The 20,854-nt window shown below is 42.5% G+C and overlaps 1 protein-coding gene and 1 long non-coding RNA gene across 2 annotated transcripts in view; one reads left to right on the forward strand and one right to left on the reverse strand.

Moving 5' to 3' along the window:
* On the reverse strand, positions 1-16,095 carry LOC141373836 (uncharacterized). Its single transcript, XR_012380175.1, has 3 exons — positions 15,968-16,095; positions 14,664-14,792; positions 1-78 (listed from the first exon to the last, which is right to left on the reverse strand). It is a non-coding gene; the product is annotated as an uncharacterized lncRNA (long non-coding RNA).
* Positions 15,225-20,854, forward strand: part of SYPL1 (synaptophysin like 1) — a 24,515-nt gene continuing 18,885 nt past the window's right edge. Inside the window, exons 1-2 of the mRNA XM_025872717.2 lie at positions 15,225-15,353; positions 15,621-15,692. Of these exons, the coding sequence (XP_025728502.2) occupies positions 15,303-15,353; positions 15,621-15,692 (123 nt within the window). The 5' untranslated portion in view covers positions 15,225-15,302. The remainder of the gene's footprint in view (positions 15,354-15,620; positions 15,693-20,854) is intronic.

The raw sequence follows: 20,854 nt of genomic DNA on the forward strand, positions 1-20,854 counted from the left end.
GGGTTACTGAGCACCTGCCCCAGTCACTTAGAGCCCGCACTCTCTGTCAATTGCCCTCGTGCAGAAGCCAGCTCGGCCCTGAAATCGAATGGCAGAAATAAACAACAGAACTGACCCAGTTAAATCAAGAAACACGAGTTCACCTTTAAGCAGGCAGCAATTCAGGCAGCAACTCCAGGCCAGGCCCCCTGGGAGATTTAGCTCTGTGCTCTAATAAAAGAATTAGCTGTGTAGATTCAGTGGCAGACATGCTGGGTTTACAGCTGCATGGAAAGCTGAGACCAGGGTAGGTCTGAATGCATTTTCACTGCATGTGCATGTGTTCCGCTCTGTCCAGAATGCACTAAACCTGGTCCCTGGCTCCTAAACAGATACAGGTGTCTCATGACCCGCTGCTTGGGCTTGAAAAAGCTGAGGTTTAGAAAAGAAAGATGTGGGTTTTCCTTACACATTAAAACAGTGGTATAGTTCTCATTGGAAAGGTCATGCCAGGGAAGGAGTAGAGACCTCCTGCCTGGGAACACAGAAAGCTAAACCATCAGGACTACGGATATTGTAATATACTACCAGAAAAAAAGGATGTGTGAGAGCAAAAAGAAAAGGAGGCTCCTCCTACCTCACCCCTGCCCTCACCAGCCATCTCTCCTGATGAATTGCTTCTCTGCTCTCTGCCTCTCTTCCCCTCTTTTTAAAAGTAACCTATGATGACTGTTTCCCTTCCGAACGCACCAGAATGGTAGAAAGTTTAATTGGACGCTTGTGTCAGTTCTTTTGTTTCTGATTGTGGAATTCTAGAGCAGTAATATCCTCTGGGGAGCTTATAAAAATTACAGTACCTAGGCCACACCCCCAGAGATTTTGGGGTGGTAGGTCCCAGGCATGGGTAGATCGAAAAAGTCCCCCCGGTGATGCTAATGTGCAGCCAGGGCTGAGAACCATGAGCCTCGGCAGAGAGAAAAATTGCTCTACTGCTTCCCCAGGGAATGGTGGAAAACGGAAGACACGTGGATTCTCCCACCTCCTCCAAATCTCCAAAGGGTTGCTTTTCATGGGGTTGGACAAATTGTCTTGTTCCCAGACCTTCTCTCACCAACTTCCCACACCTGTCTGCCAGGATCATTCAGCTAAACATCTTGAAAAGGTGCCTGGGGACATTTGATTGTTTTTAACCAAAGCCAAACCCCAAGTAGCACTTAAGTGTATTATGGCCTTTACCTCAAAGTTTATCTTTTAGGATTTACTCAGCCTTGGTTACAGGGCATCTGTAACCAAGCAGGGGGTCTTACAGTCCTGGGTCCGTGCCGCAGTGTTCAGAACGGGCTGCTACCTTCACACCCAGTTGATGACACTGCCCTTCTGCCTTGCCATAGGGCGTTATTAGTAAAGGACGCCTGGGGGTTAAGCACCCCTCCTGCTATTAAAAAGTGAATGATTCAGGCTAGAGGATCCATAGTGAGTCCCTTAGGGAGGAACTTAATGCCTCAGTGTGGGTTGGTCAGTCCCATTTTCCTTGTACCCCCAACAAGCTCCATGCCCTCCCCCCCACCAACTAAAGCATCTGTTATTACAACTTTGCTTCACAGGTCAGTTATGTCTCCCACTGGAATAAGTCCTAGAAGACCCATGGCCATTCCATGTCCTCCTATAGCCTGTAGTCTGTTCTCTGACCTTGCAAGCACTCTGTGTGCTTCCGCTCTGTTGAATCAGACATTTGGAAGGAGGCGGAAACCTTGAAAGAGCAGCCAAAGGATACAGCAGCGTCATAGTAACGTGCGTGGTTAAGAGCTGGGGAATAAACAGGCCTTGATTTGAATCCCGTCTCTATCACTTTCTAGCTCTGCACCTGGGATAACATACCTAACCTCTCTGAGCCTCAGTTTACTCAACTGTAAAATAACTTATAAAATCTATAGCATAGATTGGAATGAGGATGAAATGAGATGTACCTGGCTTCATATGACCATCCCAGGTGTCAGTCACTATTGCCACTATCATTATTAATAAAATTAGGAGTGAGGAGTGTGATGGACAATTGGCATCTCCTCAGAATCACTGTGAACGGTGGAACAACAGGCCTTGGGGGAGAAAACCTGAGTTTAGAACCATCCCTTTCTCTATGATTTTAGACCAGTCACAGAGTCTCTTCAAGCTTCGGTTTCCCTAGGCACAAAACTGTGACAATACTATAATGATGATGTGGACTGGTGGGAAGGACTAAATGCAACAATGCATATACATGTGCTTTGCAAACTGCAAAAGAACCATATAACATTAGTAATCACGATTCACACCCAATTCTTAACACTTCCTAGGACTCATCCTGAAAATTGGTAAAAGGAATAAACGGCTGCTCTAAGATTAAACATAGAACAAAATGAGACTCAGCTCTCATGCCTTTAATCCAGCAGCTCAATAAAGTCTAGGCCAAAGGGTGAGCCCCACAGAGAGTGAGGGATCTGATTAAAAGGGGGCACCCGTGCTGGGCTTAATTGCATTCTGGAACGATCCCTTCCTCTGATTCAGCAACTGCCTAGTGTTTACTTACCATGTTATCTCCCATTGCCTCAGGAGACATCCCAACAATTAGTTAAAGTTATTGATTTTCAGAAACGATGGCCTTCATAAAGGGTGGCCTAATATCACAGGGCAAAAAAAGAGAGGGCAGAAAACATCATAGTGCATGTTTCTGTCTTTTGAGGAGCCTTTTTTCTTGGCTCTCACTTTTTTTTTTTTTTTTAGCGTTTAACTTTTTAAAAAATAAATTGGGTTTTGGGTGACACTTTCCTGGTATTTTTTTCTAGGGGTTTTCCAACCTCTGCTGACTTTGCTAATGTACCTGATTTTCCATTGCTACCATAAATAGACATTTCTAATTTGAAAGTTAAAGGCAGGGAGCACCTCTGCTGGCAAGAGAGAGAGGGAATTTAATGTCAAAATGTTACTTGCCACCTCTAAGTAGGCCCTGGACGGCTCCTATCAAAGTGGAAGCTCTCTTTGTGTCCTGAGCTTACCTAATTACAGCCTCTCTTCCTCCTCCCATCCTCCAGCTGTCCTCAGAGCCTCCACTGACCCAAGCTGCTCCCCATTCACATCAAAGACAGAGATGACTCAGGACATCTTATAATGTCAGTCCTCTAATACAGTGTTCTTTTAGGAACATTCAAAATTTAGCCAAAGGAAGGAAATTCTAATTGTAGAATTCCAGGCTTCGCTCTTGCAGGCCCAAGAGGTACTATGGGAGCAGGCAGAAGGTTATTTCTCCCGCAATACTAGAAGTCAGTGGTATGAAGTCTTTAGATGACGTCCTACTTCCTTGTCCACTGTCTACTAGAAAGAAGTTGGGGCCAACTGGATCTGTGGACATTGGAGGGGGACCAAAGAAAATTTGCAAAGAGTGCACAGGAGTGCCACTCCTCCAGAATTTTTTACATGTTTGTGGAGAACACGGGGATAACTCAAAGGGAAGAGAGCCAATCTAGTGATTAGGAATGTTCTCTGTCCTCAAAAGGGCTCCTGAGGAGGTGTGTCTTGGAGTTGGGGCATGTATAAAATATGCACTAATGATAAGGAGGGCTTTGGAGAAAGAAAGCTCTTTGGAGAGCTTTCTTCCTATCCCGATATAATTTCATTTTACCCCCAAATTAGACACCAAATTAAGAACAAGAAAGGAAAACTTTAAGTCCCTTGTTCAGATCTGCCAAATCGAAAGCTCCGCTTATGCAATACATTTCACCAGCCAAAACAGCAGTATGCATTTATTTTAGGACCTGGCAAGTATTCAAGCACAGGAACCTGCGAGTGTTATGACAGCACTCACACATAATTGGGTAAGGCGACAAACCAGGAAATGGACATTCTTTTTTTTTTTTTCAAATTTTTTATTGTTATGTTAATCACCATATATTACATCATTACTTTTTGATGCAGTGTTCCATGATTGATTGTTTGTTCATAACACCCAGTGCTCCATGCAGAACGTGCCCTCTTTAATACCCATCACCAGGCTGACCCATCCCCCCACCCCCCTACCCTCTAGAACCCTCAGAAATGGACATTCTTAAAGGACCAAAAAAAAAAAGGGGGATCCTGATTAAAATGACATCCATCAGCTACCAAGAGGTCTAGCCACCCTTTGAGGGGCTCTAGACTCGTAAAAGAATGACCAGGTTGACAGGTGGTAAGTCATCAAGGAGCTAACACATCCCTGAAATGAATGGAGATCTGCATCAGTGACCTCCAGGCCCCAGGCCCAACTCCTGACACACTGGAAAAGGGGTGCCTCTGTCCTGCTGGGGCCAGCTCTGCCCCCGACCAAAGTATATATTAGACAGATATTTAAAGAATATCCTTGCAAGGGGGGTGGCGAATTCTTTGCCTGCTTGAAACACCCATCTTTGTTTGGGGTGCCTCTTTACACCCAAAAGCTTCACAAGCCAAGAGCACAGAGGAGAGGTACAGGCCAGGACTATCAATGTCGGAAATTGTCTTCTCTCTTTCATCCTCTAACACCCTCTAACACAGGTGCCTAATGCCCGTGGGCTGCCCCGGCTCAGGACAAGTGTGAGGTGGGACGAGGAGAGGATAATGAAGCCGGGCCTGCTCCCCCATCCAGGACTATCTCACTTATGCTTCATGGCATGGGGCAGCACAAAGGGGAATTCCATTTTTTGAGGGCTTCTCAGGTGCCGAAGACTGCTGGTTGCATTATATACATTATCTCTTTCGAATCCTCACAACCCACGGTGGTAGCTTTCACCATTCACACATTCCCTATGAGGCGCGAGGGAAATTAAGAAATGTATCCAAATTCACACAGGGGTTCAAAGCTGGGTCTGACCTCCCCAGCCCCTGCTCATACAGGACACATTTTATGCTCCTCTTCGTTTCCCTTGGTGACTCTCTGGCCTGGACCCTCCGGCCCCGGATCTGGCTCAGTGACCCTTACGGCCCAGGAACTCACTCCACCTGGGGCCGGCTAGAGTCGTGCCTGGGAGAGTCAGGACCTTCCCCTTGCTGCTGTTGGGCAGCTGGGCCGATAAGCCACACACCCTGACCATGGTGGCTTCTCCCACCACTTCCAGCCTCAGCTGAAACACAGGCTGTGAGATCTGATTTCCCTAACTGCTACCAAAAGGGGCCGCAGAGGCAGCCCAGAAGTGGTGCGCAGGGGTGGTTATCTCTGCATTGGAGAGACCCAGTCTGACAGTTTTCTTCATCCTCCTCCCTTGCAAGGACTACTCTAAGGCACAATCTCTCGAAACATCCTCCCTGAAGACCTCCCATGTGGCTGAACAGACACACCTGACTACTTACCCACCCTGTGTCTCCAGAGCTCTTGGTGAAGCGATGCTAATTCATCCCCAGCATTACTCCCCGAAACTTTCCCTGTCTCCCTTCACTTTTCCCTCATCATCCTCTCTCAGAGATTGCACTTTCTAAACCAGTTTTTCTTGACTTACTAATTTTGTCGTTCTTAATAATGTGTTTGGTACCTGCAATCCCAAACAAAAGCTAGAACCTTGACATAACGTTCATCTAACCATGGGGTCCCCCAACCCACTCCCCTCAAGTCCCCACTCAATACAACCATCATCTAGAATTCCTTTGTTTTTTAAATACATAGTTTTATTGCATCTATATGTAGTTCTATAAAGTATATTCTTTTTTAAGTTGTTTTTATTCATTTATTTAATCTACTTAAACAACAAACAGTTGTTGAACTCTATTTTTCTAGGGACCTTGCCAGGCCACAGGGATACAAGAATAAATAACACACAATACCAGGTTTTAGAAAGCTCACGGTCTATTTGTACTCTTAATAGTATCATCTTTTTATCTTCTTAGTCACCATATTCCCGCCTCAGTCTCTGCTTAATCACACAGTGGAAAAGATCACTCATTTTCCGTCGATCCAACTATACTTATGATTCAAGTTTTACCTCTTCTGTCAATCCTTCCAAAGATTTCAGGCAGTGTTTGAATGAACTAAGATTTAAGATTATAAAGTATATTCTTATATTAATTGTTTTCAACTCTATATGAATTATATGATATTGTATACTTTTAGGACATCTGCTTTCTTCACTTAATGTTTCATTGTTTCATTTCTAGGATTTATCCACATGGTAGTGAATTAGCGTAGTTAATTTGTTTTTATTGCCATGTGATATTCAGTTCGTGAATATATTACAATTCATCCATCCACTCTCCTGCTGATGGGCATTTGAGCTGTTTCCAGGTTTTCACACTGTGATCAGTGCAACTATGAACATTCTTGCACACATCTCCTGTTGTAAATCTGCATGAATTTCCCTTGGGTCCATCCCTCGGAATGAATTGTTGGATCATACGCATACAAATGTTCAACTTTAGGAGATATGCCAAAATGTTTTCCAAATTAGTTAACCAAATTTGTGCCCTTTCTATCACACTCAGACTGTTCTCTAAAATCCAGTGTTTGTATTTCCCCTTGTTCTGATAGCTGCCAAAGACGAGAATTGCTGGGCGACAGGGCAGTACCTTACGTTTCCTCTGAGTATTTGCATTTTTTAAGAGGATGCTTGGAGAGGCAGTGCTCTCATCCAAAGCAATGACTTTCTCAGGTTAAATACAAATAGAGGCCCTTGCAGATTCACTCATGTTCACTGACATGCTCCCTAAGTTCTGGGGCTGTGTAAGACCTTGACTGTCCAGGAGCGGGAGACACAGTTCTGCCTTCAAATACTCTAAAGACTGATGTCTGAGAAAGACAAGAAGACTAATTATGTTGGGTTTGGATGCTATCTCAGTCTTGCTATTTCTTCCTCGCTCATTTTTCCCCTAGATGAATGGTAATGCAGGTTGACAGAAGGCAGCGGGGTGGCGTGGGGTGGGAGAATGCGGGGCACAGGAAGGCTTCAGAGAGAGTAGACAGGTATACACTAAACTTGAAGTTACCCAAAGGCAAATAAGTTCAAATAGTCCCACCTGGTTATTTGCTATCATCAGTCCCTTCCACGATAAATGTCCTAGGAGAAATGTCCCCTTCTGACAAGGACAACTGGTTCTATGGTGAGTCAGGGACCTGATTGCCCCATTCATAGAGACTGGTAGAAACCTGCCCTTTTAACCCAGCTTCACGCACAGAAGGATCTCTTAGAGTGGATATAGTACAGGTTAGGATCTCTCTGCCCTCACTCCCTATCCCGTTTGCCTCTGCTTGGCTTCATCTTTGAGCTGACTCCATGTGTCCGTCAGATGGACTCTGGCCGCCTCACGCCTCCACAGTTGCCTATGATCCTGGAAAAGGGCTATTTTTCTGGATAGCTGGTAAATAACCTGAGAGACTTCTGGCTAAATGCTCTTTCAGGAACTAATCACTGTGACTAGAAAGATAAAATACTCTGATTGACTGAGTCTGGACCACATACCCATCCCTGGGCCAAACCACTTCACCAGGAATACTTTGGAAAGAGGGTGGGGGATGTGTTCCCCCCAAAAGGATGGCGGGCAGATAAAAAAATGTGTGCCCATGAAAAGGCTCAAGAATACAGCAGTTTTACTTGATTACTCTAGTTCATATTCCTCTTATTACCTCTCTCACTAGTGGGAGACAAGGCATAGCCATATTTTACATCATCCCTCGGTATTCTATCTACAATGATCCTTGTAATAGAGAAATAACTTAAGTCATCTGCCTGACTTCTTGTAGGGGCTTTAGTAATCACATGCATAAAAGAATGTTTAGGACTGCGCATGCAGCCTAGCATAATATAGATTTACAGTCCCCTATAACAGTTGAACAAGCAGGGACCTCAAGTGGCTCCCCACTCCACCCTTAAAGTTTAGGAGGAATTCTGTTCCCCACTCTACTCTTTACCTGGGTTACTGATCTGGAAGTGTCATGAGTTCACTCTCCTACATGGAGCACTTTCCATCAGTTTTCTCAATACCTTTTTTTCTGGGGCTCTGGGTATATTCCTTATGCCTCTCTCTTCTTATCACCAGCAGCTCCATAACTAATCACCTTTCCCTGTTTTCTTCTCCTTAGGCCAGTCTATTAGAATTCTCAACCCTGGAATTTCTGAAGATGCCACTGAAGGATGGGCATTGTGGTAGGTTGGGGATAGCAGACAGAAGATAAATCCTAAAATCAAACCTCACAGACAGTGGTCCACCTCACCTACTTAATGATTAGAGCTGGCTCGGGGGAGCCCCTCATGCTTTGAATGTTAAGTTTACAGCCTTTCCAAGGGTTCTGAGAGTGCCATAAGATTATCCCTAGAAGTCCTACACAGGATTTCTTACATGGGACCTAAGTCAACAGTAGTTGATGATGTAAATTATGAAGATGGTAATCATTGTCAACTTATCTCTGTTGTACCTCAGATGTTGCAAGGTAGTCAAATTGTAGAGTGGAAGACAAAAAATACAAAAAGTATAGGTTTTGTATTCTTCATTGCACATATCACAATTTGAAAATATATTTTCCTTAGTTTTTTATGCTTTTGGCCTTTCCTTTTAGAATATAAATTCTCTGAGGACAAAAATATCCGGTTCTACTTTGTATGATGAGCACTTAGCAAAGTGCCTAGTCTATATGGGTGATCAGTAAATATTGGAAAGAAAAGGTCTCTATTCAAGTCTCTCTTTCTTCTCAAATGGTTGGCAACTACTGAAGTTAAATGGGCTAAGAAAATCCAGTCTTCCTTAAATTAAATTGTGCAGGAATCCAAGTTTACTTTAGTTCAGCTTCCCATTTTCCTTTACTTTGATACTGAACAGCTTCTCCAGCATACTTCCCAGGCACTCAGTATCCCTTCTGCAGCTTCTTGGCAGCCTGCAACTTTTTCCTTTAGTTAAGCCTGTCTTTCTAGGATGGTGCCCCAGATTCCAATATTACCCTTTTTTTCCTACACTCCCATTAAAATCCCCATTTTTCTCATTGCCAGGAGAAAAATAATCAGATAATTTTCCATTAAGTGTTACGCTGCAATAGACCATTTAATGCAATAATTCTCTAGGGTGTTGGTATTTTAAAATGTGAAGTTCTAGGGGGACCTGGCTGGCTTAGTCAGTTAGACCATTTAATGCAATAATTCTCTAGGGTGTTGGTATTTTAAAATGTGAAGTTCTAGGGGCACCTGGCTGGCTTAGTCAGTGGAGGGTGTGACTCTTAATCTCGGGGTTGTGGGTTCAAGCCCCACATTGGATATAGAGATCATTTAAAAATAAAATCTTTTTAAAAAATAAAATGAGAATCTGTTAACATAAGATAAAGTATTAGGATGGCATTTCAGGATCCCTGTGACAAGGCAGTAGGATACATGTATATTTCTATAGGCAGGTGGTAGGGTGGTTGGGGCTGTCCTTCTCTCTGGGTTTTGCCTTGATAAAAAAAGTCAAAGTCAATAAATTCTTAGGCTTCTTATCATATGGTCATTCTGGGAAATGAAAAAAAGAGAAGAAAAGAAATAAGAAAATGGAAGATTTTAAACACAAACAAAAAACCTTGTTTTTATCTAAAAAGGGGGGGAAAAAGAAAAGACCAAAGAAGTTGTTTCAGAAAGCCAAGACTAATTTATTTAGCTTGTAAGACAATTACAAATAATTCTTGCTTTAGAAAAATGGGATGGGCAAAGAGTATAAAAAATACAAACCTATGAAGGATAAAGAATGATCACAAGAGGTTCTTCAAAAGAATCCTTTAAATGGCTAACTCCTGAAGTGCATTTAAAGTAAAATTCCACTTGCAAAACTTACATTTACAGTTAACTTTCTAGAAACCATGCTACTGCATAAAATATTTTCTTCTGCCTCCAAGAGAAATTGCAAACAAACTTCCACTGTCAAAATTTCGTCAGCATCAGAATTTCCCTGGCCAGATTCTACTCAGGGATTTCTCTATTTACCCTCTTCATATCATGTTAGGAAATTGATTTGTTTGTTGATAAGATCACAGACCTCCTGGGCATGTGACAGATCAGCTTTGAAAGTGGTCCCCTGTGGTAGCCTGTTCTTTCTTAATAAATGCCACAAAGGCACTCAAAAGATCATGGAGGTCCTGACAAAATCCACAGGACCAGAATTAGGAGGGAAGGGCATTTCTTTGGGTTTCCTACGTTAGATACAGAAAGTTCAGGTCCTGGGGCGATCCTGTCCAGCATGCTAAAAACAAAGCACTTCATCTGCTCAGTTTACTGTCCCAGATCTATCACACCCTGTTCTCTCTCTGGCAGGAAGTCAGTTCTCTGCACTTGCAAATAGAATAAACAAACCATCCATACAAACCTAGTGGACATTTTGTTTTGTTTCCTACCAGGTTTCAAGAGAGACCCCTGGGTGTAATACAATATTAAACTTGAAATATCTGTATAACTCTTTGGGGCCCCTCTACTTTCCAGGGAGACAATAAAACGCAGAAGTCCCTGGAATCATTACTTATGATAGAAACAGCTCAAAACTGGATTCTAAACTCTCCATATCCACCCTGCTACATAGCCTAGGCAGCCTGCTGAACCCTCTATCCTGGGTAGGATTCTGGGACCAGCCTAAGACATTTTCACATTTGTCTTCATGCCTCCTGATTTGTTGTCGGAAGTACTCCATCGATGTTAATTAACATAGTTAAGTTGATACTATACAAATACTTTACTCTCATTACACAGAGAGGTAAGCAAAAGGAAATTAAATGGCAATGCTTCAGGAAAATTTCCAAGTCTGATAAAACCAGAGCAGGAATGAGTGGTTTCTGCTCTCATTGCAGGCAGTATTCTGCTATTGGTGCTAACCTGGCTGGTTGCTTCTGCTCATTGTCACCCATCTGGGACCTGAGATCCCATGACCAATGGGTTTAGAAAATATCAGCTCTCTTGAACCTACCCACTAGTTAGTTACCTTCTGAGTTTATCTTTTATACTACTGCCACAGTGATATTCCTGAACTGAAACCTGATCATGTTATTGTCCTTTGCCTCAAAACAACTCACTGCCAGAGAATAAAGTCTGAACTCCTAGCCTGGCACAGAAAGCCCTGCCTCTACATTGCTCCCCTTAGTCAAAGCACCAGATGTATTGAGGTGTTTGGTCCCACAAAAGAACTCCCCTTTCCTCTCTCACCATTCCCTACCTTCTGCTGCACTTCTATCTGGACCCCGTCCCATCTACCTGGAGAACCCCCTTCACATCCCTCAAGCTTTGACGCACATCGCTTCTGCTATGAGGCCCTTTCTGATATGCTTTCATCCCTCTGAGCTTCTATCTCAACAAAATATATATCATAATTCCTACACCCTCCCTTAGTCACATGAAAAGGGGAGTATGAAAGGTCTCTGAAAAATGCCAAACACCATGCAAATTCTGAGTTATGTTTATTATAAAAGTTATAAAATATGCCTTTTTTCTGTAGAAATCTAACTGAAGTATTCCTGATGGTCACTATAAAATTAATCTCTACAAATTAGGACATTTTTCCTGTTTTTTCATTGCTTAAATGTGAGCTAAGCTTAAGATGGTGATGAGAACTGTGCTCACTTCAGCCACAAATAGATTAAAATTGGACCCACACAAAGAGGAGTAGCGTGACCTTTGCCCCACCTGATTTGCAGTAGTGAAAATTTTCATTTTCTTTGCTTTCTAGAATCCTATTACCAAGTTTCATATTTCTTTCCTTTTATCAATGGAATAGTCTTCCTTAGAACTTTCATCCTCTTCTCGACAATAAATAAAAGTTTGATTTCCTTATGCTTTTGCTCTAACGTTGAGTCTGGGTTACTTCTTGACCACCCAATTGGGAGACTGGGCCACCCACAGTTTCTGGAACACAGTGATAATAGCAGGTAACGTTTACTAAGTGCTTACTCTGTACCCAGCCCTCTTCCCTATGATCTCTGAAAATTATAAAATTTAAACCTCACTACAACTCTCATTTCCTCTTTGTGAAATGGGGATGAGAAAAGTGAAACTTAAAGGTTAAAGTCCTTGCTGAAAGTCACAAAGTAGAAGCAGGGTTTAAACCCAGGAGTCTAACAACACAGCCCTGTTATTGACCACTGAATTGTAACCACTGCTCTAATGGACTTCCGAGCAGCAAGAAGGCTCTCTTGGGCTCCAAAAACTTACACTTAGTGCAACGGGTGGTGGGGCCGAGGGCTGTGAGAGCAGACACCAGGCTTTAGGCATGCACCTGGATCAATCATATGCCGAAGTGCATCACTGCCACCTGTTGGGAACTGGACGCAGAAGGGAGACAACCAAGGGGAGGCAGGTGCTAACACCCAGGTAGCCCCTGAGCAGGGGCCTACTGGGGTCAAAGCAATTTGCCATATACCGAACCCTCAGGCATTTTGTTCAGTCTTCAACAGAATGGAAAATGATTTTGTCTTATTCATTTCCCTCCATTCCTGAACACACCTTCAACAAAGATCTCAATAGTTTAAATGTGGTATCCCAGATTGGATCCTGAAGCAGTAAAAAACATTAGTGGACAACTGGAGAGGTTTGAAAATTTCTGTATCTTAGTTAATATTAATACACCAATGTTACTTTCCTTTTTTTGACACGTGTCTCTTGGTAATAGAAGATGTAACATTAGGGGAAGCTGGGTGAAGTATACATAGGAACTTTGCAACTCTTCTGTAAATCAAAAATTATTTTAAAAATTAAAATTTAATTTAAAAAGACTTTAATTATTTTGAGATTAATTCACTGGACCCACTGAGATAATCTATTGCACAATTTAAATAAATTTAGAGTGATTTTTACATTTTTCTAAAACAGTTTTCTTAAAAGATTTTTTTATTTATTTACATGAGAAAGAGAAAGAGAGAGAGCACAAGCAGGGGGGAGGAGCAGAGGGAGAGGGAGAAGCAGACTCCCTGCTGAGCAGGGAGACTGATGTGGAGCTCAATGTGGAGCTCGATCCCAGGCCCCCAAGATCATGACCTGAGCCAAAGGCAGAGGTTTAACTGACTGAGCCACACGGGGACCCCGATTTTTACATCTTCCTAAAAAGATTGTTGAATACATCACTGAAAAGAATAGAACTGTGTTTATTGACAAAATTCAGGTTTTGAACTCAGCAGTAATAAACACCATCTTTTCAGGAGAAAGATAAATATTGGTTGAGAATGAGTTACAGTCTCATCTTCCTAATAAAATGACCAGAACTTGGTTTTACCATTGACAAACACAAAAGAATGTTAATAGTTTGCCAACAATATGATTTCCCTAACACACATTCCTTCTCACCCCTTGACATCCTTAAATCCCAAGTATCATAACCTGGCACATGTTTCATAAACAGCAAAGAGAAAGTAAAATAATGACAAGTTAGGTAGATAACTCAGCCATAGTTATACTACCACTGATAGGACTCAATAATACTACCTCAGACAGGACAATTCTGCATTACATGTATTATTTTCCATAACAGCCCTGGTAGAGAGTGGAACACGTTGTACCCAGAGCTCCTGGCTCTTAGCTCAGATTTGAAGAACAAATCAGAAAATGACCAGTGTTGCAGTCAATGTGATAGTCATCTGAACATTCTTCCCAGATTTTGAACAGTTGTGCCTTCAATGAAGATGTTATTGTACACAAGAGTGTAAACACTCTTGTTTTTCCAGGATCAAAAAAATTTACGACTATCTGGTTGCCTAATCAGATCTCACTTGCTCTGCCAGCCACTACCAGCTCCTTCTCAGGAAAGTGGGAGTTCCTCTGAACTGAGATGACTGGCAATAGTGGTGCTAAGCTCTACATAACTTGAAGTAACTGTAGTAGTCACTCCTGCTTTGTGTGCCCCAGTCAGATCCTGTGAGTTAGTCCTGACAAGTGACCAGATATTGCTCTTCTGCTCAAATTAAGTGGTCTCCATCTTTTCAAAACTAGTGGCACATAGCCAAGGATGAGAATTTCTTAAAGTTCAAGGTGCAAACTCTAGCACGAAAGGTTTTCTGGAGAGAAACAACCGTGCCTTCTTCCACTGTTGGGCGTGAACATGAAGCAGGAGAGAAAGCAAGGAGGGGAACAAAAGAAGAAACAAAATCAAGCTTCTCAGAAGCTGAGAAAGGGTCTGGCCAATTCTAAATTCTTAGACCTTCAAAAAATGAAAAACTAAATGCCAAAACTGGGTTACTGAATTACAGTATATTTTAGAATTTTAAAGTTAATAAATAAAATTGCAAAGTGAACAGCATTCTGATCTAGCAGTGTATAGCTCATTCGGATATTAACAATTCAATCTAACACTGAATCTTTGTGACTATGAAACCCAAGCCAAAACAGCACTACTATTCACAACCCACTCCCAGGCCTCAAAAAAACGGAAATAAAAGTTTAGAAAAACGGACTAAAGAGAATACAAAGAGTAGAGCAGCAAGAAAGCAAGTAAGGAGATCACTACCTTGGAGCTCTGATAACTGAGTGCCAGAAGAAAAGGTGCAGAAACGGAATAGAAAAGAAAAACAACAAAAGAAGCAGCGGAAGACTTGGACTACCACTTATAGTGGTCTCAGGTGCATTTAGAAGGATGTCCAATAACAGTTGTCAAACCCTCCTAGAATAACTTCAATGGCAAGGAACCTAATTCATACGTAAGTGCTTGAAAGTGGGTACTGGGATCCTATTGTGCTAAATTGATTTCTTCCTTATTTACTAAGTATTATACGGTGTTAACCATCTTACCATACAGGGCAACAGGCCACCATTCCAGCTCTCCAAGAACTTCAAGATATTGGGGAAGCCGCTAAGGAGGTCACAATTTAGGGACTCCGATAACTGGGTGCCAAGAGGTAAGCGTCACCTAAACGGAATCTTGAAGAGGGAGCAGGAATTAGCCTTCTGTAGAAAGACACCTAGAGTGCCCCCCAAGTTGAGGACATGCCCGATGGGGTAGAAGGTGGGTAGGTGAGTCAGGAGGTTGTCGCGCCAAGCCTTTTTCCATTCGATACACATCCTTCAACCCTGACTGCAATGATAATTTTCGCAGTAAACTCAATCTCTGTAAGAATGTGTGCTGAATCACCCTTCCGAGTTGTTCTGCAACAACTTTCCACCATTTTAGTAAAAGACCCCTAACACCAGCGTTGAAAGGTGGCTTCATCTGTAACAATATCTTCCAAGTCCGTCTACAGATTGGGGACTGTGAACGGAAGCGGCTAGAAGAAAGCTGGGGCCGGGGACAGTGATGGGGGCACTATGCCCGAGCGAGGGCGAGGCGCGCGAACCGTGCTGCGCAGGTGCGGAGGTGGGCGCGCACATGCGCGGGAGGAGACGGAGCGCCGGGGGGCTGGCCATCGGGGAAGGGGGCGCGGCGCACACAGCATGGCGTCCAATATCTACTTGGTTCGCCAGCGGATCAGCCGGCTCGGCCAGGTGCGGCCCGGGGAGGCGCCTCCCCTTCCCAGCCCCTGCCCGCCCCTCGCCTCCCGCAACCGCCCCCTTTTCCGTCCCCGCCTCAGCGCCTCGGCGAGCGGCTCAACCGCCGCCGCCCCGCCCCGCCCCGCCCCGCCCCGTGGCCTCCCGGGCCCCCCTCCCAGAGCCCGCCCCGCCCGGCCTTCCTCGCGGCCCTGCTGGTCGGTCTCGTCGGTCCCCCTCCTTCTCCACCCCGCCGTCCTGACTCTCTCTCCCTCCTTCCCTCAGAGGATGTCCTCCTTCCAGCTCAACATTAACCCGCTCAAGGAGCCGCTCGGCTTCATCAAGGTCCTCGAGTGGGTGAGTGCAGCCCGCGCCCGCGAGGCCTGGAATCGCGCCGCCGTCGCCGCGCCCGCTCCGGCCCGGCCGGGGCCTCGGCTGGGAGGCCAGGGGCCCCGGGAGCGGGAGCGAGAGCAGGGGCGGCCGGGCCCGCGCGGGCTCCGAGGCCGTCGCCGCCACGGGAGGGTCGGGACGGCGGCGAGGGGACGGGAGGCCGCGGGCTGGGCCTGCGCGGGCCGGGGACGCCGCGGTTCGCGTCGGTCCCGGCCGAGGCCGCCCTCGCACACGAAGCTCACCTCTGGGTGCTCCCGTGGGAGTGGGAGTTCAAATTGCTCTTTGGTTGCACGGCTTCCCGCAAGGGAAGAGAAAACTTCCTGTTGCGGTCTAACCGAAACCTGGGGGGCCGGAGTCGCGCCTCTGCTTGTCCTGTTGAAAGGGCCAGCGGGTGCGTTCTGCCCGGTGCTGACTGCAGGCCGCGCTCGGTCGAAAGCTGGTTGTGCCTTCTCCAAGTGAGCTGACGAGCGGTCAGTTCTTAGTTTGCTTTTGAGATGGCTCCAAGTTAAAAATGGATAAAAATAAACTGTGGGTCAGGCAAGCGGACGGAGGTGGGGGGAGAAGGTCTTTTACAAAACGCGTCTAGTCAGTCCTGTGCACTCAAACACAGGCTAGGACTGTCGCCAGCAAGTTTGTTTAGGTATTTCTAAACAGCATCCTGCAGTCAGCTTTTAGTCCTTTCCTGGGAACACTCTCAGTCGTTAACATCAAAGGAGACTTATTAATGCGACCTTGGCAGTGATCAGTTACTTGGAGGCGTTGGCGAATACATCAGGCACTGCACATTTGCTTCAGATTTCGTGGCCGAGCCCATGTTTCAGTGCTGATTCTCAGGCCCGGATTAATAGCTGGCATCTATCCACTGTGCAGGCAAGTTGCTTTTATAGCCAGCAACATTTACATCCGTGACTCTTTAACCCTATATTTTAGTGATCAAGTGGCGAAGAGTAAGAACTTCGATTGCCTGTGTTAAATAACCTACTGAGGGTGTTTTCTTAACGTAACACGGAAACTCAGATTCCCTAATGTATACTCAAGCTGATTTTCAAAAAGGTTCCTGCCTTTCCCCCAAAGTTTTGCTTTTCTTCTGAAAACAAAGTGCTGATTTCACACAAATGTCTACTTTAAAGACACATAAATATATGTTAATTATATTTTACACACACACACACTTAGGGTTCTGCAAGCACATTTTCAAATATAAAGAAAAATACTTGAGTATATAAAAATGTGAAATTGCAGTAGGAAAATCATGTTTAATTAGGTTTTTCAAATATAAAGGTTAAGAAAAAGTGTTATTGAGGGTTAGAATTACATTTATAATTGAAGTTTTCACTTAGTAAATGAGGCAGTTGTTTATGTGCTTACATTTTTTTTAACAAAACAGGCATAACTTTTTCCTTAATATTTTAAAACATTAGTGATAAGTTTATTGGTGATCATAGGTCTGATATATTTTGAACAAATCCTGTTTAAGCTTTTTAAAGAAATACTACTTTCAGTTTGAACAACATACCATTACACAAGAGAGCCTGATAAATAATAAAAGTATAGGCAAAGTGTAGGAGGTGAAAGGAGAAATCAGTTGCTTGCAGGAGCTAGGGAGGATTTTATAGATGAGAGAACACTTGAAGGATGAGTACTTATTCACTTAGGGAGGATGTGGGGAGTGGCTTTCCAGGCAAAGGGAAATTAGGTTCAGTGGTGTGAGAAGTTGAAGCAGCAGAGCCCTGTTTGAGAACTTGAAGTAGTCGGGTTCGGCTTAAATTTATACTGGGGGGGAGGGTGTAGTTTGAGATGATTCTGAAAGGTTTCATAGGGCTTGCAGAAGAGTTAGGAGTTTATCCTATGAGCCAATCTTAATCCTGTGGGGTTAACCTTTGATAACCTAGGTCCTTTTTTAGGAAAATGCATATGTGTAGTTACAGAATTTGGAGTTGCTTATCGGATAGTTTCTACTTAAGCCCAGAATTTCTACCATTTGGAGTAAGGGTTTTAAATAAGTGAATAATATAATTGGATTTTCTTCTTAGAAATTTTCATTTTGTCAGTAGTGTAGAGGATGGATTGGAAAGGTCATAATTGAAGGAAGAAAGATCTGTTGCTTGAGAAATTATGAGGACTTCATGTTAATTGCAGTGGGAATAGAGGAGAGAGGTATAAAAATTAAAATGTATTTGGAAGTTGGAAAAGAGGGAGGACTCTGAGGTGACTGCCTTATTTCTGACAGGTTGGTAGTGGTACCCCTGTCCAAGATACATCCCTAAGGAGAAGAAGCAGATTTTTGGTTGAAGCTCAGTACAGTTTTGAATGTATTGAGTTTATGGTCTCTAGGTCATAAAAAGGAAGTATCCTTTAGGCAGTTAGCTATATGGGTATAGAGTTTAATAAAAATGCAAGAACGGGCTGGAGATTCAGCACATACCTGCCAGCAAGGAAGAGAAGAAATGGTTAAGAAGATGGAGAAAAATAAATAACATCTGGCATCACTATAGAATTTAAAGAAAAGAGTACTATTCAACAATATCAAGAGGTGCAAGAGAGAGGTTAAGTAAAATAAGGACTAAAATGCACACCCTGGTTTTGGTAATCCAGAGGCTGTTGGTGGCTTCCTAAGAGCAACGTCTGTAAATTCAGAAACCAGATGGTAGTAGGCCAATGGATATATGGTAAGAAAGTGAAGACAGTGAGAGTAAACCACTATTTGACCCTGAAAGTGGGAGGGATTTGGTGGTAACCCATCTGAAAGATGGGAAAGACTGAATGTGTTTGTGGGCTTGAGAGAAGAGACTTGTGAATAGAATTGTTGGAGGTTAAAAACAGAGGCAGAGGGGATGAATGATGAAACAAGTTTCTAGAGGAGAAGGGCCCATCGGAGGAATTTTTAAATCTGTTTTGAAGGAATTGTTCAAGTTTCATAACACATTGATTGAGGTGTGGCAGGTTACTTTTAAAAACAGCCAATAAATAAGTTTATAAACAAATCTAAAATCTAGATAATGGCTGTTTACTATCTATACATCTATATAACTAAAAAAATAATTCCCTCAATCAGCTTATCTCTAAGTTTCTAGAATATATTAGACTAAGATATAACCTGATGATGTGTAACTTTCAAGGGATTAGATGCCCAGTAAATATTTATTGACAGAATAAAAACATAATCGCCAGAGCAGAAGCATTTGCACTTTGCCTCTAAACTGCAGCCACCATGTTGTACATGTTGTATTTCTTCTCTTCTTTTTTTTTTTTTTAAACTACCCCTAGCACCTAGTTAGAGTGCCTGGCAGTGACATTGTCTTAGTTCTCTTTGTGTAATCAGTACTCAGTAAAGGTTGAATTTTTGTTGCGCTTCTATGGGAATAGCAATACTTTGTAGGGCTATTGGAATGATTGAGTTAATATTTAATTATGTGAATGATTATAATGTACTTGAATAGTTCTTCGGGACTGAGATACTGTGTTTGTAAGACTAGTCCCAGGCAGTGGATAGAATTGAGCCCCATATGACTAACATACATACCTCCTGGTCCTTCAGGATTATTCAGTTCCCTATCACATATTTTAAACTTTAGAAATGATATATTGTATGCTTTTTACTTATCTGATAGGCCTTTAGAAGCCTATCAAGGTGACAATATAAAGTTTAGGTAAGAATAAGTGCCCCCATGTGTAGAAGTAGAACATAGGAGTAAAAGTCAAAGATTAATTTTATCAAAGCAACTTTTTAAAGTATTTAATATTTCTCTGGTAAATTTTAACTTCATTTTTACTTTTAGTCAAATATCCCTAATATATAGGTAAAAGTTTTTCATTGAAATGATTTAGCTTTTTAAAATATTAAACACTGTGTTTTGGACTTTCTTGTTGCTATCTTGCGTAGGGTGGATGCTGAACAAATATTTAGCCCATAATGAATCTAAGTATATGCTTTCCTCATTCCACACACACAGAATTGTGGAAGAGATACTGTTTGGGGAGCATAGAAGAAATTACACACTAAGTTGAATTTTAGAATTATAGACCATCTTTGAATATTTTTGTCTGTTCTGGTCAAATGTATCCTTGGTGTTAACTTATTTATTGAGTGGGCATATATGTGCCAGGGCTTTACTTGTATTTTCTTATTTAATCCTTTGACAACTTATGAGGGTTGTTATCTCCATGTTAGAGAAATGAAGTAATTTACCCAGCGTCCATGATTATGATTACTACATCCAGGACTCTTAACACTCTGTTCTTAGTCATTTTGATAACTACTTTTGTGTTTCTAATTGGTCTTTTAATAAGTTAATAAAAAGATTACCAAAGGCTTAAAAAACAAAAGCCCAAGGTATCTAAAGTGATTTTTTTTCTTGTGTGTTAGATGCATGTTTATAATAAGATCTTAGGAATTAAAAACAAGTAGGCCGTTCTTGATTCTTTGATAAAGTTTGAATGTTTTTTCTGATTTTATACTTACAATTAACAAGCACATTCAAAAGACACTTAAAAACATTACTTTGGGGCAAAGTATTATCCAAGAAAATTAGCGTGAAAAACAGTAAATAAGAAAATCTGTAGTTCTTTATTGCATATATCAATTTGTTTAAACAACAAACTTCCAAATATACACAATAGTTTATATAAAACACTTAAAATTTAGTCATCCGAAGTAACATAAAATTTTTGCAAACAGGGGCCATGTTTTATCCTAATTTTGTGGTTCAAAAATAGCACAGCGGAACACCCTAGAAAATACGAATTGTTTTTATTACACAGTGTGGGAGGGACAGCGCATATATAGACTGATGTTTCATCCATTTGCTTAATTTTTACATTTTTAGGCTATCGGTCTGTAGGAGACTACTCTTTAGGAAACTTACCTTTCTCTTAGCCCTGCCATTTGGGTACACTTCCTTCCCCCCGCCTCCCCACCCCGACCACGCCCATAATGGAAAGGATTTCAAATAGCATTTTATGTCTACTAGGACTCTCTGTACTTAAAGCTTGCTAATAGACTTACAGACTCACCCCTACCTTTGCTCTCTGTTTCTTCTACCTGATTCTGGATTATTTACCGTGAGCACTCTTATAGGGTAGATCAGATATAATTTTCATAGACAACATATATATGTTGTAAGGGCTTT

This window comes from Callorhinus ursinus, unplaced genomic scaffold (genome assembly GCF_003265705.2).
Source record: "Callorhinus ursinus isolate GAN/ISIS: 27379988/994484 unplaced genomic scaffold, GSC_fseal_2.0 scaffold12, whole genome shotgun sequence".
In the NCBI taxonomy this organism is placed as follows: domain Eukaryota; kingdom Metazoa; phylum Chordata; class Mammalia; order Carnivora; family Otariidae; genus Callorhinus; species Callorhinus ursinus.